Source organism: Trichechus manatus, unplaced genomic scaffold, assembly GCF_000243295.1.
Source record: "Trichechus manatus latirostris isolate Lorelei unplaced genomic scaffold, TriManLat1.0 scaffold00001, whole genome shotgun sequence".
Classification (NCBI taxonomy): Eukaryota; Metazoa; Chordata; class Mammalia; order Sirenia; family Trichechidae; genus Trichechus; species Trichechus manatus.
The window spans coordinates 28,591,259-28,611,344 of record NW_004443937.1 but is presented as its reverse complement, the minus strand read 5'-3'; the positions used below and the strand labels follow the sequence as shown (position 1 = coordinate 28,611,344).

The window sequence follows — 20,086 nt, the reverse complement described above, 5'->3', positions numbered from 1 at the left end:
TAGTATCATATCATCTGCAAATAGGGATAGTTTTACTTCTTCTCACCAATTTGGATGCCCTTTATTTCTTTTCCTTGCTTTATTGCTCTAGCTAGGATTTCCAGCACAGTGTTAAATAGGAGTGGTGATAAAGGGCATCCTTTTCTTGTTTCTGTAGTCAGAGGGAATGTTTTCAGAATGATGTTGGCTGTTGGTTTTGCATAGATACATACCTTTTATTATGTTGAGGAATTTCCCTTCTATAACTTGTATCGAGAGTTTTTGTCAGGAATGGTATTGCACTTTTATCGAATGCCTTTTCTGCATCGATTGAGATGATCATGTGATTCTTTTCTTTCGTTTTATTTATGTGCTGGATTACATTGATTGATTTTCTAACGTTGAACCTCCTTGCATACCTGGTATGAATCCCACTTGGTCATGGTATATTATTTTTTTAACATGATGCTAAATTCTGTTGGCTAGAATTTTCTTCAGAATTTTGGCATCTATATTTATAAGAGATACTGGTCTGTACTTTTCTTTTTTGCCTGGTTTTGGTATCAGGGTTATGCTGGCTTAATAGAATGAATTTGGAAGTATCCCTTCCTTTTCTGTGTTCCAAAATAGTTTGACTAGTACTGGTGCAAGCTCTTCTCTGAATGTTGGGGCCTCTTGTTATGGGTCAGTTCAGATTTTCCACCTCAGTTTGTGTTAGTTTAGGTAGGTAGTGTGTTTCTAGAAATTTGTTCATTTTTCTTTAGGTTTTCAAATTTGTCATAGTATAGTTTTCATAGTACTTTTTCTTTCGGGTGAATCTGTCATAATGTCCCCCATTTCATTTCTTATTTGGGTTATTTGTGTCCTCTCTTGTTTTTCTTCCGTCGTTTTGGCCAGTGGTTTGTTGATTTTGTTGATCCTTTCAAAGAACCAGTTTTTTGTTTTGTTGATTTTTGCTATTGTTTTTCTATTCTCTTTTTCATTTATTTCTGCTCTGATCTTTATTATTTCCCTTCTTCTGGTGGCTGTGGATTTCTTTCTCTATTTGTTCGAGTTGTATAGCTAATGTTTTGATTTTGTCCCTTTCTTCCTTTTTGATGTGTGCATCTATTGCTATAAATTGACCTGTGAGCACTGCCTTTGCTGTGTCCCAGAGGTTTTAGTATAATGTGTTTCATTCTTGTTTGAGTTCTAGGAATTTTTTTTATTCCATCTTTGATTTCTTCTGTTACCCAGTAGTTTTTAAACAAAGTGTTAATTCAGTTTCCATGTGTTTGATTTTTTTTCCTTGCTCTTCATGTTATTAATTTCTACTTTTATGGTTTTGTGATCAGAAAGATGCTTTGTAGTATCTCAGTGTTTTGGATTTTGTTGAGGATTGCTTTGTGGCCTAAGATGTAGTCTATTCTAGAGAACATTCCATGTGCATTGGAAAAGAATGTGTACTTTGCTGCTTTTGGGTGGAGTGTTCTATGTATATCTTTGGGGTCAAGTTGGTTGATTGTGGACTTTAGATCTTCTGTATTTTTGAGTTCCTTTCTAGATGTTCTCTGTCTTTTACCGAGAATGGTATGTTAAAATCTCCTGCTATTATTGTGGAACTGTCAATTTCTCTTTTCAGTGCTGTTAGAGTTTTATGTATTTTGGAGCCCTGTCATTGGGTGTGTAAATATTTATTACAGTTGTGTCCTCATGGTTGATTATCCCTTTAATCATTATATAATGTCCGTCCTTGTCTTTTATGGTGTATTTTTTTTTAAAGTCTATTTTATCTGAGATTAGTATTGCCATTCCTGCTCTTTTTGGTAGCTGTTTGCTTGATATTTTCCATCCTTTGATTTTTAATATATTTATGTCTTTGTTTCTAAGATGTGTCTCTTGTAGACAGCATACTGATGGATCCTGTTTTTTTTTTTTTTAACCCATTCTGTCACCCTCTGTCTCTTTATGGGTGCGTATAAGTCATTTACGTTCAGTGGGATTATTGATAAGTATGAGTTTATTATTTGTCATTTTGTAGTGCTTTTTTTTGTGATGCTGATATTTTCTTTGTTCCTCTAACTCTTTTGTGCTGAATTCCTTTTGTTTGTGGATTTTTTTTTTTTTTTCGTTTTTTTTCATTTTTTATAGATTTTGTGTTTACTGACACTTGGTTTTCTTTATTTTGATAAGTAGATTTGTTAACTTTCTTTGTGATTACCTTGAAATTTACCCCATCTTCCTAAGTTTAATCCAGTCTTTTATTACTTGATAATGCCTTGACTTCCTCTCCATTTGAAAGTTGTACATCTACACTGTTTATTGCCTCTTTTATTGTTCTGATGTTGGTTCCATGTTGTAAATTTTTTGGTTTTGTTTTATCCTTGAGAGTTCATTGATATCTGGCTGATACTGTCGTATGTCCTAGATTCAGGTTGTTGTCTGATGTTGTTGGTTCTCTAGCCGAAGGACTCCCTTTAATAATTCTTTTAAGTTTCATTTGGTTTTTACGTATTCCCTTAATTTTCTGTTTATCCGGAAGTGTCCTAATTTCGCCATCATATTCGAGCAAGAGTTTTGCAGGATATATTATTCTTGGTTGGCAGTTTTTTTCTTTCAGAATTTTATATGTGTCATTCCATTGCCTTCTTGCCTACATGGTTTCTGCGAGTAATCAGAGCTTAGTCTTATTATTTCCCCTTTGTATGTTTTTTTGTTTTTCTCGAGCTGCTCTCAAGATTCTTTGCCTTTGGTTTTAGTGAGTGTGATTATGATGTATCTTGGTGTTTTTCTTTTGAGGTCTGTCCCATATGGGATTTGTTCAACTTCTTGGATGGTTGGCTTTTCTTTCATCTTTCAAGATATTAGGGAAGTTTTCTGTTAGCAAATGTTCAGTGATCCTTTCTGTGTTTTCCATTTTCTCCCGCTGTTCTGAAACTCCTACCACACACAGATTTTTGCTTTTGATTGTCTTTCACATCATTCTCAGGGTTTCTTTGTTTTGTTTTTTTTTTCAGTCTTTTCTCTGATTTTTCCTCAAACACAGTGGTATCCAAGGATTTATTTCCAATTTCGCTGATCCTGTCTTCCGTTGTTTCAAATTTGCTCCTAAAACCATCTATTGCACTGTTTATAAAGTCTTGTTTCTCTTTTGCACTTTTAATTGCTGTTTTTTTTTATGATTTCTAGTTGTTTATTTTGACATTTTGTTCCTGTATTATCTTCCTGAATTCTTCCATTGCTTTGTCTGTGTTTTCTCTGATTTTGCCTATTTTTTCCTTATTTTTGTCTGCATTTTCCTGCATGTGTTGGAGAGCCCTGAATATTAGAGTTTTGAATTCTCTATCAGGTAGTTCCAGTGCTTTTTCTTTTATCAGAAGGTCATCTAGTGTTTTATTTTGGTCACTTTCTGGAGCCATCGTCTCCTGTTTTTTTATGTTTTGATATTGTCTGTTGTTTTTGGGACATTCAGGATTTATTTTCTTTGTTTATTGATTGTAGAGTTGTTTCATCCTCCTTTTTTGTTTTATTTGGTTAAGTCTGGGCAGGCGGGTGGGGCGCATTTTTTTTGCTTGCTTGCCTGTGGGCACGATACTTCTCACCACCTTGTTCAGTGGGCAGGGCCGGTCACTCAGCTGTGGTGCAGCAGGGCAGGCCCAGTGGGGATAGAAAGGTGGGGATGGGTAGTTTGCAGTAGGAAATGGGGCTGAGGGGGCTGGGCCTTGGGGCATTGCAGGGCAGGATCTGAGGGACCACGTCAGTGCCACTCAGAGGCGCAGTGCTCGGTTCACGGTTCAAATAGGCAAGAGGGTAAGGAGACGGTGTGATGTGCTGAACTAAGTGGGTGGGTGAAAGAGGAGAAAGAAGAGGGAGAAACAAAAAAAGAGGAAAAAAGTGAATAAAATGGCGGTGTGGTAGGATTCAGCAGGTGGGGGTGGGGCAGACCCAGTGAGGCAGAGTGCTGGTGCCTCTCCAGCTGAGCGGTGTGGCTTGGCCTATCGAGAAGGGGCATGGGCAGCGTGTGAGGCTAGGTGGGCAGGAGAAAGGAAAAGAAAGAGAAGAAACCAACCAACAAACAAAATTAATTAAAAAAGAATAACAACAACAGGAAAAAACAAAAAAATGTGGTGGGGGAGCCAGCCCTTGGGGATGGGCGGAATTGGGGTGGTGGTGAGCTGATGTCTCTCTCGCTAGGTGGCATGGCACAGCCCATCAGGAAGGGACGTAGGAAGTGCAGGGCCTAGGTGGGAAGGAGAAGGAAAAGGGAGAAGGGGAAAGATGAAGAATAAAAAGCATGGCACTGAGGGAGCTGGCCTGTGGGGGCGGTGCAGACCTGGGAAGGCCATGTGCCAGAGCCTCTCCAGCTGAGTGCTACAACATGGCCCACCAAGAAGAGGGATGGTGGTACACGGGGCTAGATGGGTGGGAGAAAGGAAAGGAAGGAAGGCAGACAGAAAAGGCAACAACAAAAAACAAAAATAATGGCACTGAGGCAGCTGGTTGGTGATGGTGGCACAGATCCGGGGAGGCTGTGTGCAGTAACTCTCCAGCTGAGTAGTGCAGCACAGCCCCTCAAGAAGGGGTGGTGGCAGTGCACAGGGCTAGGTGAGTGGGAGAAAGGAAAGGAGAGAGAGAGAAGAAACAGAAAAAAAGAAAGAAAAAAAGAACAAAGCAAACAAACCAAAAAATCACAGCCCATCAAGAAGGGGAGGGGATGGCACACAGGGCTGTCTGGGCGGGAGAGAGGAAGGGAAGGAAGGGAGAGAGAGAAGCAATAAAAAAGGCCAAAAAATAATAATAATAAACCAACCAAACAAAAAAAATGGTGCTGAAGGAGCTGGCCGGTGGGGGCGAGGCAGACTGATGGCAGTGAGCTGGTGTCTCTCTGGCCAAGCGACCATGGCCTGTAGGAAAGTGGTAGACGCCACTTACAGGGAGGAAGGATGGGGGTTGGGAAAGCGTGTATCCCTGGTTACCTGGTACTCTGTCTCCTGTTGGGACCTCCGTGAAGTTGTCTTTCTCTACTCCCTGTCCACAGTCCTTGGTGGCTGAGATCCCAGATGAAGAATCCAGGTGGTTGTGAGCTGGTGTTGGTGTCTCTGGTCGAGCAACCGTGGCCCGTTGGAGAGCAGCAGAGGCCTCATACAGGGGGTGGGAAAGCATGTATCCCTGGTTACTGGGTGCTCTGTCTCCTGTTGGGAGCTCCGTGAAGTTGCCTTGCCGTACTCCCTGTCTGCATTCCTTGGTAGCTGTAGTCAAAGGTGGCAAATCCGTGCCAAGTTAGCTGGTAAGGGACCTCCACTCCATAGCTCTCATCTTTCTCTGTTCTCTGTTAGGTTCGTACTCCATTCAGTGCTTGATTGAGTTCTTTACTCTTTCTTTTGGTGCTTAGGGTTCCAGGTTTGACATTTGTATCTGTTTTACTTAGTTTTTCAGGTCTTTGCTGCAGAGGGACTGCATGGTGCTTCTGTCTGTAGTGCCATGTTAGCTCCTCGTCTTCCTTATAGTAAAATTCTGGTTAATAAATACAGGAATGATGGAAACAGAAATCACCATTAGGCAAACAACACAATAGTAATTGTTACAGGCAAGAACCATCAATAGATTCTAAAATTAGTGGGCTAAAATATGATAAGAAGCAGTATAGTTAGAGAATCTCCAAGTATCTCCCCATAAGATGCTGATTAATTTTAAAAAGAAAAATAATAGCTTTGCAGTGGAGAGACCTGGCAAACACCAGCATAACAAAGTGATTAAAGTTATCATCACCAGTAATAAGACATGTACCTCCTAGCATGAACTGAGGACAATACAGAATCACTTCTGTTGCCCAAAATACATAACCTAAATCAAATCATGAGGAAACATCAGACGAACTCAAATTAAGAGACATTCTACAAAGTAACTGGCTAGTGCTTTTCAAAAATGTCAAAGTCATGAAAGACAAAGAAAGATTGAGGAACTGTCCCAGATTGGAGGAGACTAAGGAGACATGAGAACTACATGTAATGTGAGATTCTGGACCAGGAAACACTGAAACACTGAAATTTGAATAAGGTGTATGGATTAGTTAGTATTGTATCAATGTTAATTTCCTAGTTTCAATAATTGTAAATTGCACTATGATTGTGTCTAAGATGTTAGCATTAGAGCAAGCTAGGGGAAAGGTATATGGGAACTCTATTATTTTTGCAGCTTTTCTGTAATTTTAAATATATTTCAAAATAAAAAGTAAAGCAAACCCTGTGCTGTACGTCTCTGAAATATATTCATTTGACCAATAATATCTTTTACGTTTCTTTCATTTTCGTGAATAAATTGGGCCTCATTTGACTTAGAAATGAGGGCTTAATTGTAATTTTGTTGACTCATACTTTTGAGAAAGTATATTTTATTCTTTCGTAGTGAAAATGCAGCCTGAGGAAGAAAAAGTAGGATTTGTTATGGCCTTCAGAGACATCTGTTCCCCTAATCTAAGAGAAGGTGGGGGAAAATGAAACCAGTGCCAGTGACTGAGAATCGTTCCCTGGGAGGCACCATGAGCTTCTGACGTGTCTTGTCCCAATTCTGGCAGTTGTGATTTAGATAACATTATTCTGGAGCTGGGCTGGACTCCTTTTAAGTCTTTCCTTAGCATCAGAAGGACTCCATGAGCTAACAGGGCTTGTGGTTCTCTTTCTGGTTTTGGCATATTTATAGCAGAAGGTTTGGCCATGGATATGTTGGTGTGGAGGGGTAGTTGGCTGAAGCTGCATCTGTAAGCATTGGCAACTGTTGTTTCTTAGACACTTAGAAAAGGCACTCTGGCTTCTCTCTCATTTTGCAGCCTTAGGATATTTATTTATTCCTCCAAAGTTGGTATTCTTTGATTCTGTTTTTAAAATAATAGCAAAATCTTCACTCAAATGTAACCTGTGTCTGTCTATTGAAGTCCGATCTTATAAAACCCAAGAAAATGAGGGCTCATGTCAGATGAATTAAAAGAATATTGGTTTTTGTTTTCCTACCTATATTCTACCCTAGATATGTATGAGTGAAGAGGTAAAAAAAAAAAAAAGTACTAAAAAGTATTGAAAAAACAATTTTTTAAAAAACTAAATGTAATTGCGTGGCTCAGTTACCAAATCCCACTTGCTCTTGAAGGGAGCATCTTCCTGCCTTTACCCATAGCCATTTCTTCCCTGATCAGGTGCTACCTGCAGTACGTTGGGGTGCTCAAGGGCATGTTCCTGCAGAGAATGAAAGTTTTCCAGAGTAGCTTTAGATGGCCCTGCAAGACAGAGCTAATTGTAAAAGGAGAGAATGATACGCTTGACTTATAACGATAATCAAAATACACCTTTAAAGAAATAGAGAGAGAAAGATACTTATAACTGACAAAGGATTAGTTTACAGAATATATATTTTGAAAAACAACAACAAAAGCTCCTATCAGTCAATAAGAAAAAGACAAATAATGCAATAGAAAAATGGGCAAAAATGAAATCAATGAAACCAAAAGGTGGTTCTTTGAAAAGATCAATAAAATTGGTAAACCTCTAGCCAGACTGATCAGGGGGAAAAAAAAGAGAAGATAGAAATTACCAATATCAGGAATGGCAGAGGTGTCATTACTACAGATTCTGCTGATATTAAAAAGATAGCAAGATAATATTACGTATTTTAAACCAATAAGTTCTACAACTTAGATAAAATGGACGAACTCCTTGAAAGACACAACTACCAAAACTCACTCCAGAAGAAATGGATACATCACTTCTGAGTTATAAAAAGAGTGGATTAGACCAGATTAGCACACACATGGGAGAGAGAGCTGTCATGTGAGCATTATCTACAAGCCAAGGAACCAAGGAATGCCAGGAACTACCTACAAGGAAGGAATCAACACAATGGAGACCTCAATTTGGACTTCTAGCCTCAGAAACTGTGAGACAGTTCTTTAGAGCCACCCTCTTGTGTTATTTGCATTGCAGCAACACTAGGAGACTAAGACATGGAGTGATTCACGGGGTGGTGTCTATGCACAGCAGTGGTGCCTGTGGGGATGAACAGTATCTGGTGGGAGAGGTACCCAACCACGCTATTCCTGTGTCTTGACCTTGGCTCTGATCCTGGCCAGCTAAGTTTCTGCCTTTTTTCCAAACCTGATTTTCCTGCATTTCAGTCAGTTTTGTGAGATTTCTAATGTCCTTCAAATAAATGTCACTCTCTTTAAAAAAAAAAAAAAAGAAATAGATAACCTGAATAGATCTGTCTACCAAACAAATTGAAACTGGGGTTTAAAACATTTCCACAGAGAAAAGTCTAGTCCCAGATGGCATCACTAGTGAAGTCTACCAAATATTTAAGGAAGAAATACTACCAGTTCTACACAAACTCTTCCAAGAAAATTGAAGAGGGTATAATTTCCACCTCCTTCTATGAAGTCATTACAAGAAAAGAAAGAAAAAAACCCATGAGCCTAGGTGTAAAAAATTTGAACAAAATTTTAGCAAATAGAACCTAGCAATATGTTAAAAGGATAATACATCCTTTTAACTAAGTGACTAAGTGGGGTTTATCTGAGGAATGCAGGGTTGGTTTAATAGTCAAAAGTCAATCTATGTAGTTCACCATATTAACAAGCTAAAAAAAGAAAAACCATCTGATCATCTCAATAGATGCAGAAAAAGTATTTGACAAAATCTAACATCCATTCTTGATTTAAAAAAAAAACTCTCAACAAACAAGGAATAGAAGGAAACTTCCTCAGCCTGATAAAGGGCAGCCTGTAGCTAGCATCATACTTAATGTTGAAATGATTGCTTTCCCTCTAAGAGGAGGACCAAGACAAGGATGTCTGTGCTTACCACTTCTAGTCAGCATTGTACTGGAGGTTCTGGCCAATGCAATTAGGCAAGAAATGAAGTCATCCTGATTGGAAAGCTAGAAATAAAACTGTCTTTATTTGCAGACAACATAGAATTCTGTTTTCAGCCAAACTGTCAATCAAGTGTTGGAGCAGAATAAAGTCATGCAAAAGACTCAGAAAAATGACCTTCTGAACACTCTTTCTTAAAATTTACTTGGAAATATATTCTAGCAAAACAAGGGATAAACCAAGAAAAGGGAAAACTAGAGGATTCTAGAAGGAATGGCTCTCACCTCAGGTCAGCTGCAGCAGGTGGGAGCTATACACCAGGCCTGGAGGACACTCTAGGTCAGAGAATGAGTGGGAGCCCAGGTGACAAAGGGGAATGTACACCAGAGGGCATCAGGCTTAAACAAAATTGCGGCTCTGGTAAAGACAGAGAGAGGAAGATAAAAAGGCAGTAACCTGCAGAAGAGGTAGCCATCTGTGTAAGAAAGCCTGGCACGTATATGAAGCCAACTAAAGTGAGCCATTAGTTTAAGCAATGTGATCGGAGTGTAAGAAAAAAAGTTCGTTTTACCTTGATGTTAGAAGGCTTTTTCTTCTAAATGGGCCCAGGGGTTGGGGCAGTGCTGACCCAAAGAAGGAAATGGATCAAAGAGAAGGATACTCTTGGCCTGGCATATTGATGTATTCATAAACACTTCTCACCTGTTTTCAGAATATAGATACTAAGAGTGTAAAAGTTAGAAATGTAGCTGACAGACAGAAGGCGGGGTGTAGAAGTTAGGCAAAGGGCAGTCTGGACCTTTTTTTTTTTTTCTTTTAACCTCTTCTTTGAACTAAGTATCTAGGTATTGTTTGTTTTTTAACTTCTTTGATAATGATCCAGAAAAAATTATGACCAGCCTGTTTGTTAAAAATGGACACAATAAACTTTTCCGCAAGCACAGCATGGAAAACAAAGACGTTTCAGCTTAAAGATGCCAGTGGTTTGGTCGGGTCGAAGTTCTGTGTGGTGAGGCAAGGATGGGCTGATGCTCATTGTGGACAGAACATGTAATTTTGGGGCTGTCTTGGAGGGAGAAGTGTTGATGTCTCTCTAGGTGGAAACCATATCTAGAGGAGGACACAGACAGGAATTGGCAGCATCATAAGACAGTTTAAATAAGTAGAGTGTTAAATAGTGTCACATGTGGGTGTCACTTAGGGAACACAATTCTTCCAAATAGTACAGAAATCAGTATTTGAAAGTGAGATGGCTAGATGAGAAAGTGGGAAATAAATATTTGTTTATCCAAGATCAAAAGTAAGGAGCAGATGTAGAGTAGAAGTCAGTGGTTAACTCTCTTCTGGGAGGTGATGTCCACTGGTCATTGTTCCACATTAATCTCCAGTTGGTTCAGGGCAGGTGATGTTCATCTGCTGTGGGAGAGCAAGTGTGGCAGTCTGTGCTGCATGGACCCAGCCTGTGCCAACATTGACTTGCTGCCTTTTTGTCAACAGGCGTGGTGTCTGTCTGTTTTGAGGGGGACAGTGATGGTTACATCAACCTGGTGGCCTATCCTTACGTGGAAAGTGAGACTGTGGAGCAGGATGACACACCAGAGCGGGAGCAGCCTCGGCGCAAACACTCTCGCCGGAGCCTGCACCGGTCGGGCAGTGGCAGTGACCACAAGGAGGAGAAAGCCAGCCTGCCCCTCGAGACGTCTGAGAGGTAAGGGGATGGTGAGCAGGGCTGCATATGTGTGTCTTATCTTGTTGGCACAAGCAAGACATCTCTGGAGTCCTGACACATCTTGGGAAGCACAGCTCAAGGTCGAGAGAAAATGGCTGTCATTCTTGGGCCACCCCTACAGGTGTGGCCAGCCCCGAGTGCCACATTGACCCAGTGATGCCTCATTTTGGGCATGAGCTGTAGCTGGTCGAGAAAGAACAAAGCCCTCTCAGCCCTTTGTAAACAGGTATGCCCTGTGCTGGTGACAGCAGGATCTCTGGCATAAGGTCAACGTGCATCAGTCCACAGTGCCACTCCAGTTCCTTGCTGACCGCAGGAGAGAGCCAGAGGGCTGTGAGAGGCCATCCAGACAGGTGTCCTTAACCATTTTGTGTATTAGACCTCTCTGAGAATCTGCTATCTGCCATGAACTCTTTTCCCTGCACATAAAATTTACTTGATTGCATTGGAAATTGATTTTTTTTATATAGATTAGAAAAATAGTCTTTACAAGGAATCATGTTTCTTGATATTTCATGCAAAAAAATGTGAACTTTCACTAGGATGGCTGTAATCTAAAGGATGAACAATAACAAGTGTTGACAAGGATGTGGAGAAATTGGAACCCTCCTACCTTGCTGGTGGGAATGTAAAATGGTACAGCCACTTTGGAGAGCACTTTGGCAGTTCTTCATAAAGTTAAACCCAGCAGTTCCACTCCTAGGTATATATCCAAAAGAATTGAAAACGTATGTTCACACAAAAACTTATACATGAATGTTCACAGCATTATTCACAATAGCCAGAAAGTAGAAACAAATGATGAATGGATAAATATATGTGGTGTATTCACACAATGGAATATTACTCAGCCATAAAAAGGAATGACGTACTGATACATGCTACAACATGGATAACCTTGAAAATTTTACGTTCAGTGAAAGAATCCAGTCACAAAAGACCACATATTGTATGATTCCATTTTATACGAAATGTCCAGAGGAGGCAAATCCATAGAGACACAAAGTAGATTAGTGGTTGCCAGAGGCAGAGGGGAGGACGGAATGGTATGAGATTTCTTTTTGGGGTGATGAAAATGTTCTGAAATTAGATAGTGGTGATGTTTCACAACCGTGCGAATATACTGATAACCACTGACTTTTTTTTTTTTTAAAGGAAAAAAAAAAAAAAACTAAAAACGACATGAACTTCTTTAAACAAATTGAAATCAAAATTGTGTGATTAAATAATAATCATGAGTAATTTCATCAAAAATAAATTTCAGTGCTCTTTTAAGAACTATTTATACGGGATCAAATTGTCAACAGCAACTTGAAAGATTCGATAGGAACCTTAGGGGGCAGTGAGTTTTTGTTAATGCGGGAGGAACAACTCAGAAAAGGAGGGTGAGAATGATGACACAGCTGGAAGAATGCAATCAATTGTCACTAAATGGTACATGCGGAAAGTGTTGAATCGGTGTATATTTTGCTGTGTATATTCCCAACAACAACAAAATAAATAAAGTTATATTAAAAAAATAAATTTCAGTGAGTAGGATACTCTGTGGCTTGACTTAGAGGTTGAAATTGGGAATTTTCTTTGATGTGGCAGCACATAATTTATTTCTGACGTCAGATCACTTTAGCAACACGTGCTTTACACCCTAAGTCCTGAAGCTTTCTAAGGGCCCAGCATGTTCTAGCTTTCTTCAGAACTCACTCTGGTGAGTGTGTGATGGGTCATTTCCTGTGTCCTCAGTCAGAGGTCCTCTCTGGCCAGGTCTGCCTCACTGATATAAGGAGAGGGCTTCACACCACTACTTAGTGAGCAGGGTCTCCATTGTTGAACGTTCTTGTGGACAAATGGACTCCAGCCTGCAAAAGCACTTTACTGGTGCCCTCCTGTGCTCCCTAAGGGGCATCTTCTTGATCGATGACTGTGGCCACAACTTGGTCATTCACATAAAATGTTCCCCAAATCCAGCAAGCCGTGGCTGGCAGTTGATGGCTCTCTCGCAGTGGCTCTTCTGAGTGGGCTTTCTTTTGCCCTCCAGATGTACCAGAGGTGCTTCAGGAGTCATCTAGTGAAAAGCCAGTGAACACAGAATAACATCAAGGTCTGCCTGTGTCCCGGGCTCAAGGCTCTACCCGCAGTGACCAAACTTCTGTTTGGCAGGTTAGCAGTGCCTCTTAAGTCATCTCAGGGGGTGGCACTTGTTTCTTTACTAGGGCTGCAACACCAGTGGTGGTGCCAAGTGCCACAGGAGCCTTATCCAGATACAGAGAACTTGTTTCAGTTTACTTGACAAATAAGAAAAAATTTTGCTGTTTCCTAAAGGAATCATAAAATAGGTGTCCATGAATGGTCTAGGCAGTGCCTTTGCCAGAAGAAAATGCAGGCTTTGACATGGTGAGAGTTGTCGGTGGGCTTCTCTACTTCCTATTAAAGGGAAATGAGCCAGGTCATCCAGCCTGCCTAGCCACCCTGCAGGGGAGAGGCAGCACGTTCAGCACACACTAGCCCTAGTAGCTAGGTTCACTCTATACGACTCATTCTACAGATAGAGGAAAAGCCAGCAGTTCTGGAGACGAGGGTGGCATTGACATTGCTGCCGTGTTCCACCTTTGCTTGGAGCCACAGACTTGCTCTACCATTTCCAAGGTGCATGGCTTCACCAGTGCTGTGTGGTTTTTTTTTTTTTCTTCTTTCCTTGGCAGTATGATAAGTAGCATTGCAAGTTACTTCAAACAAAATGAAGTTGTGGTAAAATTCTAGTATTTTCTATATGAATCACCTTCTCACCAAAACCGTTTGTGGTTTTATAAGTAAAATTCCCTCACTCAAATGGCTTCATGCTTTCCACAGACGGGAACCTTGTCCACTGAGAAACACAGAACCTCTGGGGCCTGCTCGGGGCGGACTGTGTCCTGCTGTTTTTCTTTGATGTTTTCCAACTTTTCCAGGCCTGGAGGCAAAGATATACATAAGCATAATGTCAGCATATGCTTTCTTTAAGCCTTATTAAAGGAAGTGATTCCAGAGATTGTGGACAAAGATGGGACACTTACATCCTGACAGTTTGTACTGCGTGCACCACCCTATGCTTGTTTGGTGTGAAACTGCATCTTCATCACATAATTTGACAAAAGAATTATTTTTCAAAGACAGTCTTCAGAGATACAGGAAGAACACTACTCATACCATTTGTTCACTTTTATTGGCCCTGGCCTCTGGGGCCCCTGTCATCAGGGTCTCTGGCAGCACAATAGTACCAATCCAAGCTTTCCCTGTCCTGTGCAGTAAGACCGCAGAGTAGGGGTGACGTGTCTGAGCCCCGTAGTGATGTGTATGTTCTCCCCCTTTCTTTTCAGCTCCCAGGAGGCAAAGAGTCCAAAGATGGAGCTACACAGCCACTCGGATGTCCCTTTCCAGATGCTGGATGGCAACAGTGGTCTTAGTTCTGAGAAGATCAGTCACAATCCCTGGAGCCTGCGTTGTCACAAGCAGCAGCTGAGCCGCATGCGCTCCGAGTCCAAGGACCGAAAGCTCTACAGTATCCTTGTTGTTCTCCCGCAGCATCGCCTGCTGGCACCACGAGTCCCGTGTTGGGGCCCCCGCTGTCCAGGGACCCCTCTTTTATTTTCTTCTTCTTTCCTCATAGCTCCTCTTCCTCTGGGTATGACCGTTCTTTTTACTTTCATCAACATGGATTTGTCTTTTCTGGTTTTGGGGGCTGGTAAAACTGAAGCTTAAAACTTGGCGGTCTAGACCATACTGTCCAATAGAACTTTCTCTGATGATGGAGCTGTTCTATATCTGTGCTGTTCGATATGGTAGCCACCAGCCACATCAAGCAGCTGAAATATGACACCTGTGACTGAGGAACTGAATTTTTAATTTAATTTTAATTAAAAATTAAATTTAAATAGCAGCATGTGGCTAGTGGCTGCCATATTGATTGTGATTAGAATAAAGGATCTGTGGGTGCGTGTGTATTTCTCGCCTCCCGAAAGATAATCAGTAATTAAAACATACTATGTTTGATTTTGGTGGGGGTTTTTTGGTCTAAAGATAAATGCTATACATGTATAACATAAAAATAGTTTTAAGATATTAAGGTAAAATTTTATGGAATAGGAACTTTTACATCATTTAGTGTTTTGAAGCAGTAGACAAATAATACTGAGCAAGTGACAGGAAGTGTGCTGAGCTCTTCGTATGCATTTACTCAGTTAATTTTTACAATAATCTTATGAGGGAGGAATGATGATTATTCCCATTTTATAGGTGAGGAAATGGAAGCACAGAGAGGTTAAGTGTTTGTCCAGAGCCATTGAGTGGCTGGCAGGGCAGGATTCAAGAGCCTGTGCTGGGAGCACTGGGAGATATTTCTGCAGCCGCCTTCAGGTTTTATCATCACTTATTTATAGGTTACAGCACGCTAAGAGATTTATTAAAGGCCCAATAGAATTTTTTTTTTTAACATTTTATTTTTGTTAAGGTGAAGTTTATAGAGCAAATTAGTTTCCCATTCTACAATTTATACATAGCTTGATTCGTAACATTGGTTGCAAACCCTTCAGTGTGTCAACACATTCTCCCCTCTGCCTCCCTGGGTTCCCCGTGTCCATTCACCCTGCTTTCTACCCCTGCCATCCTTCTAAACTTTGCTTTTCTGCATATGTTCCCTTTAGGTTTCATACAGTTGATTGTTCTGAGGTTTACATTCCTCAGTGGTGGTATTGTTCATTTTATAGGCCTGTCGATTATATGGCTATAATGTGATCTCTGGGAGTGATTTCAGTTCCAAGTTTGAAGGGCCAGAGTCTCGGGGGTTCTAGCAGTCTCTATCAGACCAGTAAGTCTGGTCTTATTTATGAGTTTGAATTTTGTTCTACATCTCCCAGTCTGTCCATGACCTTCTATTGTGGTCTGAGTCAGAGCGGTCAGTAGTGGTAGCTGGGCACCATATAGTTCTTCTGGTCTCAGGCTAGTGTATAACGGTTTTTTATAATTTACTCTAAGAGGAATTAGGAAATGTTAAAATGTTCATTGTCAGAGTGATGCTGTGTGTCTGTCCTTCAAGCTCTGTGATTGCTTCACAGCACCCAAATATGGAATTGCCCAGTACCAGTGACATTTGGCAGACATGTGACAAGCCTATACCTTTAACCAAAAGTGCAAGTAAACATTAGATTGTTGTAGACAGAGTACATTTAGATGAAGACACAGATAAAGACGCCAGGAGGTTGGGAGCATAGAGCTGTTTTGAGCAGAAGGTCCTGTAAGTATTAAGGGATAAGTTTAAATTTTTAGTCCACTTGTTTGAAATTTAGTGAGAAGAATGGCAAGGAAGAAATTCAAATCCAGCTTTTTCTAAAGATTCTTATTTGGGAACGTTAGAATCTGATTTCCCCATATTTTGTAGTAGTGCTGCAAAGACATCTTCCTTGTTTCTTAGGCCTGGGTGAGATGCTGGCCTGAGTAGGTCCTGGGTTTATCAATGGTAACAAGGATGTGTCTGAGTCTGCCAAGTCTTTAGTTTGTGTATTGCCTGCAAGAGAATTCTGAAGAATGACATAAAAGTAGTAAGTTAGTAGTGTGAAACCCTCATTTGAGAGTTTGTGGAGGTGAATACAGATTACATTAGCTGAGAATGCCCCTTTTTATAGAAAATCTTGGTTGTGCTTTCCTGGCTGGGCTAACGGTGAGTGTGGTTGTCATTCTCCTTGACTGTGGCCCAGAGTTCCTCCTGCTTGAGAATGTGGTGCACCACTTCAAGTACCCTTGTGTGCTGGACCTGAAGATGGGCACCCGGCAGCATGGCGATGACGCATCCGCTGAGAAGGCGGCCCGGCAGATGAGGAAGTGCGAGCAGAGCACGTCCGCTACGCTGGGTGTCAGGGTTTGTGGCATGCAGGTGAGTTGCCCCTGGTGAGAGCCTAGGTGCTTGTACTTGCCTGCCACCCATGCTGAGTGTCTTCTTCCCACATTGGTCCAGAGCCCCCTCTGGAAGGGTGAGGCCCCCACAGGATGCTGAGTGTGTCCTTACAGGTGCACTCCCTGAGCCCTCTTGTCCTTACCTGTTGACCTTGATCTGGGCACCAGGCTCTGGCCTCTCAGAGAGCCCTCGCTGCGACAGCCTGCTGCCTTGACATCGGGGCATCTGGGACCCCTATCTGTCAGCAAGATGCTCCCAGTTTGAGTCCAGTCGGGCCCCAGGGCAGCTTTGAGGAGAGTTCCACAGGTGGTAGCAGGGAACCTGTAATGCTGGTCTTGGCTCTCTCTTGGCGTTAGCATGGGAAAGCTCGGGGCGAACGTGGCCTGCCCTGCTCCAGGGAGGAGTAGAAAAGCTTAGGTTGGTCAGAAGTGCTTTCCAAACAGTGCTCACCCAGGGCACCATGCAGTCATTAGACCTCCCAGCACTCACCCTGTTTCCTGGGGTTTCAGGTGTACCAGCTGGACACAGGGCATTACCTCTGCAGGAACAAATACTATGGCCGTGGGCTCTCCATTGAAGGCTTCCGCAATGCCCTCTACCAGTACCTGCACAACGGACTGGACCTGCGGCGTGACCTCTTTGAGCCCATCTTGAGTAAACTGCGGGGCCTGAAAGCTGTGCTGGAGCGGCAGGCTTCCTACCGATTCTACTCCAGCTCGCTGCTGGTCATCTATGACGGCAAGGAGTGCCGGGCTGAGCCCTACCTGGACCGCTGGTCCGAGATGCGTCATAAGCACCTGGACACGGGGCTCCCAGAGGTGGCATCACCCTGTGGTTCCAGCACCAGCCCCGAGGCAGGCCCCTCCTCTCCACCCAAGGTGGATGTCCGCATGATCGACTTTGCACATAGCACGTTCAAGGGTTTCCGGGATGACCCCACTGTGCATGACGGGCCAGACCGAGGTTATGTGTTTGGCTTGGAGAACCTCATCAACATCATGGAACAGATGCGGGACGAGAACCAGTAGGCCCAACTCTGGGCCCCCAGAACCCCTTCCTCTTCACCCACAGGCAGGGACCATCGCTCCGAACTTGCTGTGAGGACACACAGACTTTGCTTTTAAAGGGTTATATTTCTCTCTGGTGTAAACTAAAAGAAATGTTTTTAGCTGTAGCCTGAAATCCATATATATAAAGTGAGGAGGGAGAACACATATCCTCTCAGCCAGGCTCGTTAGCTCTACAGCTCTGACTGCTGTGTCCAGGCTAATGTAGGAAGGAAGAGGTGCCCCTGGTGGGCTTGGCAGCAGGGACAGGGTGCCCTTGGACACGGGTTTCTCTTGCCTAGGTCTCTTGGGTCTGTGACTGCAGGGCCTTGGGGATTGTGGGGTGAAGCCCTGGGCTGGCGCAGGGCCCCTCCATACCCACTTGTCTCTTGTTCCCCAGAAGTAGAGGGGATTGGGTGCCTGTCTCTTGAGGGCTTTCCAGTTTTGTGCTCTGGCTGTCAGCTCTTTAACAGATGTCCCCAGGGTGCCACAGGCCTGACTACACACAGCTGGACCCTGCTGCTCAGTTCTGACCTTGGCATCGGGGCCAGATTTATGAAGCTGGGCCGAGGCCACTCACGCAGAGGACAGGCCCCTGGATTCCCTAGGCACCCCTTGGCACTTGAACTTGTTCCTCCTCCTGCCGTCACGCCCCAGCCAGCCTCTCTCACTAAGATCCTGTCCCTTGAAGGGGGCTTAGCTCTATTTGCTGAGGAAAGGCAGTGTCCCAGCAGGCCTCAGGGCCTCTGTTGGCTCTGGCCCAGACAGTGTTTCCAGCTCTTGTGCTGTGGGTGGGAGTCTTCCTCTTAACTTGGGCAGCTGTGCTGCCTCTGGATAGGCTGCTTCTCCTGGGGCTCAAGGGCTGCAGTCCGCTCAGGGTCTCACATTTCACCAGGGCGAGCTCAAGGCCATAGCCCATGTGAGGAGGTTCAGGCCCTGGACCCAGAGGGAGAACTTTGTCTGCTCACAGGGACACATGTCTGGGCCCTGGACGTAGGTGCCCAGTTTCTGCTAATGAAAGCTTTGATCAGACCTGGGGTCGGTCAGTCTGTCCATTTGTCCATCTGCCAGCCTGTGTCTCTGGGGGTCCCTCCCCTGGGGTGTAGCCTAGCTCATTAGTAGATACTGCTTTCCTTAGCAAAACTCCCTTTCTCCTTTCTGAGGTGAGCTTTTGCCCCTGTGCCCTTCCTCAGCAGGTGCTTACCTTTTTATAAAGAACTGGTAGCAGAATTATAAGAGGTGTTTCCCTGCTGGCTCAGCACCCTCTTTGTGGGCCTGGTGTGTGGCCCCCTCAACACTGGCAGTGGTGCAGTGAAGGCCCAAGGGGCAGCCCCTTCCTCCAGGCTTTTAGTCATTTTTGCTGCCAGCCCTTATTGGCAGAAACCTGCTGGCTGTAAAGCACATGGCCAGGAGGTGATGCTGCATCCACCTAGCCATTACCAACCCATCCAGAGCACTCTAACCTCTGAGCCTAGGGCCACTGTCATTGTCACTTAGGGCATGTTCCTGTTTCAGCATTAATGGTTAGTCTGCCAGCCTGTGTCTGTTGAGAGGCCTTGATAACTAACAATGGGCTAATTTTTTCCCGGTCCTTAGAGATGGAGCCTCACTTTTTAAATGGGCTCCTTGATAGATCCCTGCATCTGTCGGCCCTCTGACCCTGTGCCAGTAGTGGGCAGGTTCCCATTCCTTGGGGCTGGGAGGAGCAGCTTGCCTGTTTCTGGTGAGTTATGACTGTCTTCTCTTGTACCATTCTGTAGATTCGGTCATGGAGGCAGTAGCTGTTGGCTAGTGTAGACAGTCATTTCCTGTCAGGACGAAGGACAAGACAGGGTCTGTGGTCACCCTGGGCTCCCTTGATTGAACCTGTCCACCCTGGCCATGTGCTGGGACCTCCCGAGTTTGGGAGATTCTGGGAGCGGATGCTGCCCTCTTCTGTTCCTCATTAGTGAGAGAGGCTGCACCCACTTAATTCAGTCTTTTCCAGGCACTAAAAAAAGCAAAAGGGCCTGGGATTTGCTGATGTTCCCGCAAGGCAGGGCTCCTTTTTGCAGCACTTACGACACCTGGAGACAGCTCTGTTGTCTAGGGTGGGGTGGGTGTGGTGCGCCTGTGTGTGCGCACGCGCTCTGCCACTGCTCTTTCTCCCCGTGCTCCAGGCCAGAGACCCCGTTCATGCCAGGGTCCGCCTTCCCAGCCCCAACTTGGGACCAAACTGCAACGCGGGATCACGGGTTGGGGTGCTCAGGTGACCCCTCTCTACAGTGCTTCCCCGGGCCAAGCTGACACCAGCCCCTGGGGTGTGGGTGGGACGGGCAGGGGAGGTACTTAAAAGAGGAAGGCGGCCAGTGACGCCACCTTTCCCTCTCAGGGCTTGTGCAATGGGCGTGGGGATTTCCCCCAAGGGGCTGGGGGTCTGGGCTAGATCCTTAGCCGTTGCTCACTCGCTCACGTCTGGTCACATGCATGTTCCCTAGAAGCAGACTGCTTTGAACTTCTGTTAATTTGGTTTTGTTTGTGACGATTTAAAAAATGTTTTAATGAAGGAAAAAAAAAAAAAAGGAGAACCC

At 43.6% G+C, this 20,086-nt stretch overlaps 1 protein-coding gene across 3 annotated transcripts in view; it reads left to right on the top strand.

The window, feature by feature from the left end:
- The window catches only part of IP6K1 (inositol hexakisphosphate kinase 1), an 84,683-nt gene extending 64,598 nt beyond the window's left edge, over positions 1–20,085 (top strand). For all 3 annotated transcript variants that reach the window (XM_023726963.1, XM_004368540.3, XM_023726957.1), the window contains 4 exons: positions 10,316–10,526; positions 13,901–14,082; positions 16,274–16,449; positions 16,980–20,085. In XM_023726963.1, coding sequence (XP_023582731.1) covers positions 13,926–14,082; positions 16,274–16,449; positions 16,980–17,498 — 852 coding nt within the window. In that variant the 5' untranslated portion in view covers positions 10,316–10,526; positions 13,901–13,925 and the 3' untranslated portion in view covers positions 17,499–20,085. The remainder of the gene's footprint in view (positions 1–10,315; positions 10,527–13,900; positions 14,083–16,273; positions 16,450–16,979) is intronic.
- Position 20,086: the final 1 nt, after the last annotated feature.